Source organism: Schistocerca gregaria, chromosome 9 (assembly GCF_023897955.1).
Source record: "Schistocerca gregaria isolate iqSchGreg1 chromosome 9, iqSchGreg1.2, whole genome shotgun sequence".
In the NCBI taxonomy this organism is placed as follows: domain Eukaryota; kingdom Metazoa; phylum Arthropoda; class Insecta; order Orthoptera; family Acrididae; genus Schistocerca; species Schistocerca gregaria.
The window spans coordinates 152,912,787-152,925,571 of record NC_064928.1 but is presented as its reverse complement, the minus strand read 5'-3'; the positions used below and the strand labels follow the sequence as shown (position 1 = coordinate 152,925,571).

The window sequence follows — 12,785 nt, the reverse complement described above, 5'->3', positions numbered from 1 at the left end:
CGCTGCTCCTGTTGAACATTGCGGGATGCCACTGTTGGAACTGCTCAACCACTGATGGGGTGTCTTTTGTTGCTGTCTGCACCTGCTCGCCATTGCTGGGTGCCACAGTTGGAGATGTTCAAATACTGCTGATGAAATGTTATGGGACTGCTATTTGCACCTGTTGACCATTGCTGGGTGTCACAGTTGGAACTGTCTACTACTCTGAGGAGTGCTACTTGTTTATTGAACTACTGAAAAGATTTTATCTGAATATTTGTATAAACTGATTTATTGTGTATTTACTGTTTATGAAATGTTATGGGACTGCTACTTGCACAATTGCTGGGTGCCACTGTTGGAACTGTCAACTGCTCTGACGAGTGCTGCTTGTTTATTGAACTATTGAAAAGATTTTATGTGAATATTTGTGTAAACTGATGTATTGTGTATTTACTGTTTATGGAATATTACGAGACTCTTATCTGCACCTATTCGTCATTGCTGGTACCATTGATTGAACTTTTTAATTACTCTGAGAAATGATACTTGCATAAACTAATATGTAAAATTACATATACGGAAGCATTTGTATTCCTTACTGTATTTTTATATATTAGGTTATTGAAGGGTCAGTGCAAAGCCAAAATTTATTTAGTTATGTGATATGTACTTATTAATATCATCTTTTATTTATGTCTGTGCTTTTTCGACGAATTTGGTGGTATTTTCACCACCAATGCTGGCAAAAAATACCACCAAATCCCAGCCCGTAGAGGGGGGCATATGAAAGGTGGCTACACTGAGTCACAGCGCCAGAGATTGCACCAAAGATTATTATTCTGCCGTCTCCACTGGTGCAGTAGAGGATGTCGAGGGCAATTGTTGTTCTGTTTGGCGAGAGAGTAGATGCTGTTCGGTTGGTGTAATGTATAGACGGAAGAAGTTGCAATTGTCAGAGTGTATTTCAGGAGATGGGCTTTTGATTTATGATGCTGGTGTAATGGAAAATATTCGTCAATATATAATGTGGTAAAAAGGTATTACAGTTTTCTTTAATGACAATGCCTCTTGCTCACAGGTACAGTCAACAAGGCATCTGGCTCGTGTTCATTTATTATGCTTCTAATTCTGGTTTCTATGTGCAATTACAGTATTTCTGGTTTTTCAATTACTTTATTGTAAATGGTGTTTAAAATATTTTATCATATTGAGAAAGAAACGAGCCAGATACATGTACGTTGATTCAGACTACCACACACAGAACTATTACACTTCTGCTTTTTTCTTTCGTAGCTTTTATAGTTGCAGGGGACTTAATTAAACAATTGTGTTAATGGAAATTCCTTGTCATTCTTTATTTTTATTTTATGCAGTCAGATTGTGTGCTAATACTAGTCAGGGCCAGCTGGTTACAAAACTTCGTAACCGGTCACACAGCTAGTAAAATTATTGCATTAGTTCATTAATATTAGTCTTTTCTGTTTAATTAAGCCCCCATGCAATTCTTTTATCTCTCAAGAATACACAGTGTTTATAAATTATACAAAAATAATCTTTAACTGTGAAGAAGATAAATAAGTTACAAAAATGTTTGATGCAGCTCTTAATTCATTCCTTCTTCAAGTTTTCTTGTCGCTCAACTTTGTTAGCTTGTGACGTTTCCGCTAGGTGGCAGGCGCGAATTTGTTATTCCAACAGTCACCACAGAGTCGTATAACGGTGCAGAGTGTGCGCAGTGCAGTTTATCGTTTTAAGAATTTAAACCCGATACTAAATTTCAGAGAGAAATCAGGACTAAAGATCACAAGCCACGGCCTCGAAGACCAACTGATATTGATTGATACAACCATTACACCGGAACAGCTGTGTATTCCATAGAAGACCGGTTCAGGGTTGACCAGCATTCTGTGATGCAGTAATTGGACAACTTCGACAGTCTTAAATTTTTAATCCAGGTAAATCAAACTAGTGCGAGCTTAGAATTGAATAGGCGAAGTGGTAGAGTGTGGAAGGAATTACCAAAACGCCTCTCGTTCAAATCCTACAAATAGCGGCGCAGTCTTTTTCGGCTTTGGGAGACGGAGTATATTACCTCCATACGCACAACAAACTTCGGCCATTAAGGAGACTGTGAATGTGTGGAAGTCCGCCATGCGTACCTCTCGCCGGAACTGTGTGGTTCTTTATGCAATAATTTACCAACAGCCGTATGTATTTTAGAAGTTTATTTTAGTTTATGAACCTCTGTGCGCTACCAGTTTCGGCATTACATTGATGCCATCTTCTGGCCCCACTCGTCATAGTTGTAAGATCGCTATTCACAGAAGGAGCCATATAACTGGATCCGTGAATCAAATCGTACTGTAACAGCTAAATTGTGTAATTGGTACTCGTTTAGTATGTTGCTGTGTCTTAGGTGGTTAAGGTAAAGAAACTTATTAAGGTCATGGTGTTTGGAGTATAACCTTCGTATTTCAAGCTTCATCCATAGTCCTTCGCTCTTTGTTTTAATGGAGCTGCTAACGCAGGCATGTTTTTTGATATTAATTTGTGCGAGTTTGGGAGTGGGCTATGTGGTTCTCTGTCAGTTCCACATTGGCCGCACTTGGGTGATCTACGGCGCCCGGTTGACAGTGGCCCGTATTTTGTTGTAATGTCCTACTTCGACTGCCCTGCGACAAAATCATCGGTTACCGGACCCGTTACCTTTACTTTTAGCTGACAATGCCTCATTGGCTGATTTAGTTTTACCATTTGTAAGTGAGGGTGGGTTTTACCATCCTATCTAAGTTCCAGGGCATACCCTCCGTCCCTCTGTGTTCACTAGCGTAGTGCTTTTAGGCTGGAGGTTTTAATGTGCCGCAGAGTGGCTGGCTTATCTTCATTATTCTCTTGATCAGCCAGCCACGTTCATCTATTTTCTTGTTTAATGCCTTCTAACTGTTTCTTCTGTCTCTCTGTGATTTTCTTGTCCTATTTGTCCATTGTAGCGTCTGTTACCCTTCTGTAGTTCTTGTGCTTTATTTTCCTTCGTTTTTGTGTTGTAAGTGTAATTTGTTTTATTCTTTCCCTTATGGAATTGTTTTAATAAGAACACGGGGCTGATGACCAAGCAGTTTAGTCCCTTCCCGTTACCTCCCCCACCCCCCCTTCGGGTCCCCTTTAAACCAACCAACCTAAAAATTGCAACTGTTACAAGCTTTTAGAGAAAGTAGCAAAGAAAATGAATGGAGCTGAGTTTTATGTACAAATGCTTAAGAAAATACTGACTATTCAAATGGTTCTCCGGATAAAGTTGTTTTCAGTGAGGAAGCCACCTTCCGTATATGTGGTAAAGTGAATTGGCATAATGTTGGGATATAAAGTCAGCAGTGTGTTGTGAGAAATACAGTGCTGCAGAACATCTAAAAAGTAGTAGAATGCTGAAGATTAGATGAGTAGACTATATAAAAAATGAGGAGGTATTGAACAGAATTGGAGAGAAGAGAAATTTGTGGCACAACTTGACTAGAAGAAGGGATCGGTTGGTAGGGCATATTTTCAGGCATCAAAGTATCATCTGTTTAGTATTGGAGGGCACCGTGGAGGCTAAAAATCGTAAAGGGAGACCAAGAGCTGAATACACTACACAGATTAAGAAGGATGTAGGTTGCAGTAGGTACTGGGAAATGAAGAAGCTTGCACAGTACAGAGTAGCATGGAGAGCTGTATCAAACCAGTCTCTGGACTGAAGACCACAACAACAACACAGGAAAACAACGATGTGTTAGCATTTCCCGATGTAAGCGATAAATCAGCCGAAAAACCACCGTTAAATACAAACCAATCTATTCTTAATGACCTTTTTTTCGATCTAAAAAGCAAACCAGAATAAATAAACTTAATTACAGACCACTGATGATGCTTTACTTCACTAAAGTGAAAGGCATCTGGTGAAAAAATCACGCATTTTTTTAGTTGCAACGACCGATGAAAAATACCCTCATGAACTATAAAGCAACTACTGTCACTATGGCCACAAATGTGATGGAACGTGTACGTACTCGCCCATGGGGTTTCTCTCTTTCTTTCTTTTGTTTTTGCGCTGTTCTTGTAAGTGTATGTCAGATACGCCAGTATTATTAATGTTTCAAGTCAGTCTTTGGTAATTCATTTGTATACTTTCTTTTTTAACCCTTTTCCGTGGTATAATAAATAGTATATAATCTGGCGCTCGTTGGTTGTTGAGGGGAGCGCGTTGCGCCAACGCTGTAGCCTACTCCTACAGCTACCACGGCCAGGGCAGCAGCCATTGCGAAGAGGTAGCGCGATGGGCAAATGCCGCTAGCGCTTGTCCCCGCGCCACCTCCTCGCTGCGGCTGATACCCTGGCCGCGAGCGCAGCATTGCCGGGACCTGCGGTACGCAAATGCCCATCGCGCCACCTCCTCGCTCCGGCTGCCGGCCTAGTCAGTGGGAGTGCAGCAGAGAGACCTACGCTAGCGATAAATCCACGGCGCTACCTCCTCGTGCCGGCTGCATCCCTGGTCTAGCAGCAGCAGCAGGAGGACGCTTGCGCTGACATGCACAGGGTGTACAGGACGCAGGCGCCATCTCACAGATTATTTTACTTACGGGCACTAAGTCATCTTTTCGGTAAAACGGAATGGAGAAAAATTTTGGCTATGTTACACTCTTCTAGTACCCTTAAGGAAAATCATTTATGCTTACTTTATTAGTTAAGTGTTAATTGCACCTCAAACAATTTAATACACAGCAGTCTACTTATCAAATGGTGAAAGGAAGAAATAGTCTTTCAGTACACAATTAAATGAATATGAAATTCAAAAAAATTTTATTGGCTGGGATCCAGCAATTGTACGTTATTTGCCCTAGTGCAGTCGAAACAATGGTCAATTTCACAAAAATTTTGTGCAACTGATGTGGCTAGATATACATCCTGTAATTAAATGATTATGTATATTGCTTATTTTAACTTTTAACTGTCGTTTCTCGACTGTTTGCAACATTTTTTTAAAATGTTATATAAAATAGGGAATTTTCATGTGACACGTTACATTGTCCAGTTATCAGTGAATTCCTCCATTCTCAATGAACGTACCCTGTACCTATCACAGCGGTTTCATTGTTAAAAATTGCTCCATTTGTAAACTGTTCAATTCTTGCCACTCCTTTGAATAATGTCTCATCTGCCTCTCATCTAAACACTGGAGGTGAAATCATTTCAGTTTCTATCGAGATGTCCTTGGATACACCTGCACTATGTGACCACTGTTTGTAATGTGTGAGCATTTCAGTAGTGTTTTGTACAATGCACCTTAGTTTTTATGAAAAAAACTTTATGATAAAACTGTTGCCTTACTGTTCTTCAAGATGTCATACACAGCAAACAAGCAATCTCAGATAATTCGGACTAATTTCCAACTAATACCTGAATCATCAGGGAAGAATGTGCAAATTCACGCATGCTTTCTGTGTGGCATGTCAGTATGACATATTTTCTCTTTAAACATGTTTGTATACTCAAGTAGCACGGGTTACCGAACCTTGCAATATTTGAATTCAATTGTCAGTTTCTTTTATTTCACTTTTTGAAGAAAACAACTGTTTCACTGGAAATTCATTGCACTGTGGTGGTAATAACCATTATATGTCTTTATATTACCACATTGTACTGTGACAAAGAACAATGACAAAAATATCATTCCCCTGCTCTTGTATGAGCGATTATCATAGAAAGACTGTATGATTATAGTGAGGAAAATCAAAATCTATAACAGAACATTCTGGACATTGAAAATTTTATTAAATAAAAATCGACTTACAAAGAATTTATTAACATCTTTTTACATAACACTTTTGACATCTGCAATATAAGAGAGAAGCAGTAATTCTGGTACAGTGAAAAACTGTTTCAAAGCCGAATATGTTAAAAAACAGACTGTGATTGTGTTGCTTTTGTTAGATAAAGCCATCTGAAAATAGTAGCGTTGTGAATGTACATCGAACTTAACTTCAAAAGCAACTAGAAAGGAATTCCCATGAAAACCATTCATCCATGCTAATAAACAAAAGCACACTACATATGAAAAATAAACATGTTTTTCTTTTTAACTTCTTTTACATGATTCATCTCATGTGGTCATGGATGAAATACATTCGATCGGAAAGGAGGTGTGAAACTTTAATTTGTCAACAACAATTAAATCAGGGACTTTGAAAATATTTGAAGTTAACTGCGATGTCACTATCTTGTTTTACAATAAGATCTATTATTAATTACATTGATAACTTACACTTAGAGAATTCTTAAAGATTGTGTGATTGTTACAGTCTTTTAACACTCTTTAATTTCAAAGCACACCACGCACTCAGATAAATTTCAAAATAATATCCGAGCTCTATATTACATAACATTAATTTTAAAATAAGTCTTCAAGCTTATGAATAATATACACCTAATATTTCTTAAAGAGATAACAGTCACAAACATTATCTTTCCCCACTCATTTTTACAAGTATTGCAGAGCCGTGCTGTGCTCCAACGCTTCAGCAACTATTTACATTTTGTTTCACAATGACTTTGGCATCATAACTTGGTAACTAACCAAAAGAAGATGGTCCACAAAAGTAGTGTCACAAAAATAGTGTCACAAAATTAACACCATCTCCTTTCCCATGTTCTCATTCTTCCTTCTAGATTCTCTCTTGAATACCTGAATGTTTCTTTTTACCTTTAGTGAGATATGTGACTCATGTGTGTAGATAATTGAGAAAACAACCAAAGTTTGTTATCCTTGGAATACTGTACATCTGGTACCACAAGTGCCTCATTCTCAATTGTTACAACAAGCTACAAAGTTTATTTCTCATTGTACTACAAAAGCAAAAGATATGGAAGAATTTCAAAAAGTCCAGAAACATAACATATTATGATAGTCACAAGTGAAAATTTTGTCTTCCCTCCTGGTTACGATCTATAGTGATAACATTTTTGTTTGCTGTACTGACTAGTAGTCAAAGCGTCAGTACCTATGTTTTTGGTGTTGTATGTTGTGTCTTCAATGTTTGTAAAAGCTCTATGAATGCAGCCCAAACTACTAAGGCAATTTCACTGCTTTTAACCTTTATATGCTTGAGTAAGTGCTTAAGTTCCAAAGTCCTTCCGAGGCCTTTTCTGTAAAGGACAGTTGAAGGGTTTAAAAAGGAACCACTAGTCTTAATTTAAATTAATACAGGAGCAATAAATTTTCTAAATTTAAAGAAACCAAGCAAATTAAAATACATGTAACTACGTCAACCTTTAGCGTCTTCTTCAGGAAATCTCATAATTTACAGGAAAGTTCTCGAGGCTCTGAATCTGCTGGTCTATTGCCGTTTTTTTTTAAATCAATAATACAAATTATGTAACTCATTAAGTTGATTTATTAATGTGCATATATGAAAAGAAGAAATTATATGAAATCATTTAATGAAACTAAGCCAAAGCCTTTAGTTTATCAAGTAACATCATAGATGACAAGCAGAATATGAGTATTATATTTAAACAATCTCATATTCCAGGCTACTTCCTCGAAATTTTCTAGTGAATGTATGTGATTGGCAATAAATATGTAGTCATTTCTTGTTTAATTTGATGTTATCAAATTGCGTCAGATATTATATTATTCTCCAAGAGCTTACTGCAGCCTCCAACAAAGTCCTTATGATTTTATATCTTCTAATGGGTTATGCAGGGCTGGGTGCGTATTGAAACAGCAGTGTTTTTCTACAGCGCATAATCAAATCAGTTTGAAAAATATGGCACAGAGGAAAAATGACGAACTTCAAACGATGGCAGTTCCCTTTGTTTTTTCAAACGTTAAAGTCAGTATAAACTTTTACTCTGTGAATTTCAAAGCTATTATGCTAATGTAGCGTTCTTCGCAGCTGATCTTATTTAGAGAGCGTAGATGTAGCTCGGTCTTCTGATATTATCTAAATTATCGAACAACTCACATTGATATATTGGAACAAGGGAAGTCTATAGAAACAGTGGACTTGGTACGATACAAATTTACTGAAGTAGATTCTTTTTATGGATAAAATTTCAAAAATCTTAACTTTCATTAACATGTTGTACGGTCTTTGTAATTTGTTGCTAGTATCATGAATGTGTTGATGTTAGAGAAAAAGGAATAATCTTGTTGTTCTGTCCACAGAATTTCACTAGAGTAAAATTTCAAAGTTTAATGTAGAACAGGAATGGTAGGGACAAAACTAGTTTTAATATGTCATCCAGCAGGAGAGGGACAGTAACTTCCAGGGTCTCAAATGAACTTATTACCGAAATTACATTAAACTCGAATGTCTCTTCTCCATGTGTTTTCGGTAAATTCGTTTGTTCTGTGGTCTTTCTTCTTGGAAGAAAGATAGGTATCAACTGAAAGCAAGCCTCCACCTTTATGGATGGAGAGCACACTTGCTGAGATAAAGTGGTGTAGCTACGAATCCTGTTCATGCAAGGAAGTGGAGAGGAATTGTAGTGTGTAATGGTCACTCAGCCAAACGAAAGGTACAGACAATAATTTCATTTCGATGAAAGCCATATTGTTGTGTTCTGCCTCATAAGTAATAAAAAAAGAGATTGAGAACTTTGTGATCCAAAATAACATAAAAAGACAGTTTTCTGGAAATCACTGAAATTGTATGTGATAAACAGTTTGTTTACATAAATACAGTGGTATGATCACTGCAGTTGAATTGATTTGCTTCCTCATGTTCTGGTCAACAGACTGAACCAGCTTCAGTTATTTCGATTTATAATATGGTGTCATCTCTTTTCACCACACGACCGTTATCAGCTGCTTCATTATTGTTGTCATATGATATTATTTGATTACAAGCATGCATCCAAATCGTCTGGTATGGTATGGAAATCAATGATAAACACTTATAAAGAAGTATTCACATTAAAATTTAAAACTGACTAAGTTTCTTTTAAATTTCGAATCGTTATTTCATTAACACTAAAAATTATTTCGATTGGAAAATGCACGCTAAAAAAAGGTTTTTAATTTAATATTTCAGTCTGGTAGAGATTATGGTTGAATTACAAATAATATCAAATATCGAGCTCATGTTCTGCATTTCTGCTGATTTACACGGTAATGTTTAGGGTTTGTCTACAAACAGTTGGGTCCTGTCGGCTGCAGACAAAACATTTCAGGGTGTAACTAAGTGGCTGTATTGAATAAATATTGTATCTTAAGGTCTGTTGGAATTTTATCGTTGTAATGGGTACATCGAAAGTATGGTGTTCCATGCAATGTTCATACATGTAGGGCAACTTATGTCTAGTATACTATTTAGTTCTTATCATTACTGCTGACCGTATCTAGTCACAGTGAAATGAAATGTTTTTTTTAGAGGAAAGGGGAATTTAAGAAATATTACACATGCTTACGAAAATGTATTGTTTATCGGCAGATTTCTCCATGATGTCGACTGCAGATAATAAATCTTGGCGTGTAATTTAATTCTATTATTGGAGAAGTACTTGATGCATCAGAGATAATTGTCTCCTGACAACAGTATTGATAACAGTATTGTATTTCATTGTATTGTGTTATAAAAGTGTAGTTAATTAAGTGTTGTCTGTTACAGAGTTTTGCCCTTGACACTGCTGTCAACCAACTGTAACGAGCTTAATAAAATATACACTTCCTTCTAAATATTGTGTGTTTAAAAGACCACCCAATCGACTGTAGACGGAACATCGTGATGCAGAATTTAATACTCTTACTGGACAAATATTGAATGCTTCACTTAAGCTTCTGGCCTGCAAATAGTTCTGATGGCAGTATTGTATTTCATTATGCGATCTTGTAAACAAGCGCAGCGCTCGTGTGTACTTGGCCACATTAAGTCTAGTATGTTCCTTAGGTTTTTTTCCATTTCTGTTAACTATATCTAGGCAAAGCAAAGAAAAACATATTTCAACAAGAAAAACAAGAGGAGAGCTTCAGAAATATTTCACTTGCTCATCAGAAATTATCGATAAATGTCTGCGTCATGCCCATCGTAGACCAAACACCATCGTATGTAACGTAAGTTCCATAACGACACGTACTGAATACTTCAGTGATGCCTGTATCTTGTCAGCAACACTGTATTTTAATACACATTGTTGTATACAGGTTCCGTTTGTAATAATGGAGTCGATAAAATTGCATGTATTATATTATTCTAATTGTGGCCCAGTTATCGGCCGCATTTATGGCTTTTAAAACGTCTATACAGAGAAGAGGAGAGGAGCGTTCAATTGAAGAAATGCTTCAGTCGCTTCCGAGCAAACGGCGATCTCGAACAGGAGAAGGCTGCGTCTATGAAATACAGCATAGAGAGATTTTAGTATCGTTCCATCGTAGCACCTGCCGAGTGCAAGTAGAAATACGAGACGTGCCCCCGGGGAAACCTCTGAGTGTCCTGTCGCGGGACTGTCCGTTTGCCGCCAATCCGTGTCAGTCGAGGATCCCGTGCGAAGCGCGATGGACTCATTGGAGCGAGTGAGGAGCGACTGCAGATCACGCGACGGGCAGTGAAGCGGCGAGCACCAGGGCGGGGAAGAGGAGTGCCGCTGCCGCCCCCGCGACCGGCCGCCCCCCGGCAGAGGGCCCGTCTGCGGCGTCCTCCGCCCCCGGCGCCAGCTCGCCCCCGGGCAGGCGCTGCCGCTGCGACATGTCCGCCGACAGCTCGGCCCCCGCGACGTGGTCGCCGCCGTGGTGCCTGGACACGGCCTCCGGACAGGGCAGGCGCTCCACGGGTATCTGCAGCAGGTGGCGGAGCACGGGGGCGCTGTGGTTGTTGCCGGCGAGCCCCAGGCCGTCCTCCATGTCGGCCGCCACGTCCTCCGCCACGTAGTCCAGCGGCAGCTCCTGGGCCGGCAGGGGCTGCGGGTGTCGCCGGTGTTCCGCGCCGTGGCGCAGGTGCTGCTGCTGTCCTTGAACGCTGCCGAACCTGCGCATAAAACGATCGGTCATTTACCTTCTATACGGCTGCACAAATCGCTTAGGAGTCAAATGAATAGGAAGCGCTGGGCAGCCAAGGTGAAATGAAATGGCTACACAAAAGATGCGAAGAAGTCAAAAAAGAAATTGTGGTATCTTCCTCAGATCGCGGTACCCCATCGATGTCACTCAATGTTCGATTTGTGCTTTTACCAGTGGGGGAGGGGTGGGGGGGAGGAGGGAGGGAAATGTCTTAGGGCGTTAGTATAATTATATATGTTACTAGCTTCGACCGTGACGTTACCCATGGTTAAACAGTTATTTATAAATAGATATTAATGCCGAGACTCACTATTCACGCGTAAGCACTATCAGAAAAGGCATCCCTTGTTATATCTTTAAAAGTACATTATAGGTCAAGCTTATTTACAAAATCATCTACATACAGGTATACGAGGGGAATTCAAAAACTAAAGGCACATTTGTAAAAAGCTGTACTTATTCTAATGATAGAAAACTGAAACATGCGTTATTTCTCTACGTAACCTCCATGGACTTCAATGCAGTTTTCCGGAAGTTTTAAGAGTTTGTTATTTCTTCAGAAAGTACGTTTATCGGTTGCATCTGTAACCAAATATCCATAGCAGCAATGACGTCTTCATCACTTTCTAATCTTCTTCCCTGTAGTGCTTCCGTTAAGGGTGCTAACATTTGAAAATCGCATGGAGCCAGGTCTGGACTGTACGGTGGATGTTCCAGCACCTCGATTCTCAATTCCTTTATTGCGTCGGCTGTCCGTTTGGCAGAATGTGGACGAGCGTTATCTTGCTGCAGGATGACACCTCATCACAGTTTTCCACGACGTTTGAATGTGATTGCAGGTTTTAGTTTCGAACACAACACATCACATCCACCATACAATACAGACAGGGCTCTAAAGCCTCGTTTACGCTGGGGCGACGTCTTGCAACATTGTGGCATGCTACGTAAATGTGGCGTGCGTCGTCTTGTTTAGTTCTAAGTTTTGAAATGCTTACCTACTACATAACACTTTTTCAAAATTAATAAGCAAATATATTAATAGTATTAATAGTAAGACTGTATTAAAAACCTTCAGTGTTCGGCTCCAAAATTTTAAATTATATGGAAAGTTCTACTCCAGTGCGTGGGAAATAAACATCCCAGCTTGGGATGCATTAACTAAAACCAGAGGAGGGGATAGTCTGATGCAGAGGGGTTGGGGGGGAATCCCCCCCATCCCCCCCCCCCCAGCAAATCGCACACAGATATCACTAACCCATATCGAGACCGCAGACGTTAGCGAGATCTCGCTGCAGTCGGCAACGACTAATGGGAGGAGCTCCTAAGCACCACACATCCCCTCTCAGGAAGCAACGCCCTCGCACCAGAGGTTAATATAGAGCCCACTGTGGAAGGGATCTGCCCTAGTTCGTGACCTGATTTGAAGGACGCAACATCACAGACTAGGGCCTACGAGTTGTTCAAGTTTCTGATGTACCTCAAGAAAACAGGTTGTTAATAAGTGTTAGACAACAATATTCCTCTTCCAAGAAAGTGTAGCAAATATAACCAAATACACTGAAGAACCAAAGAAACAGGTACACCTGCTCCAGCGAGCACGTAGAAGTGCCGCAACGTGGCATGGACTAGACTAATGTCTGAAGTAGTGCTGGAAGGAACTGACGCCATTAATGCTGCAGGCCTGTATATAAATCCGTAAGAGAACGACGGTGTGCACATTTCTTCTGAACAGCAAGGCATCCTACATATGCTCAATAACGTTTATATCTTGTTA

The 12,785-nt window shown here is 39.5% G+C and overlaps 1 protein-coding gene across 3 annotated transcripts in view; it reads right to left on the bottom strand.

The window, feature by feature from the left end:
- Positions 1-5,765: 5,765 nt before the first annotated feature.
- The window catches only part of LOC126291838 (connectin-like), a 678,893-nt gene continuing 671,873 nt past the window's right edge, over positions 5,766-12,785 (bottom strand). For all 3 annotated transcript variants that reach the window (XM_049985551.1, XM_049985552.1, XM_049985550.1), the window contains one exon: positions 5,766-10,979. In XM_049985551.1, the coding sequence (XP_049841508.1) occupies positions 10,547-10,979 (433 nt within the window). In that variant the 3' untranslated portion in view covers positions 5,766-10,546. The remainder of the gene's footprint in view (positions 10,980-12,785) is intronic.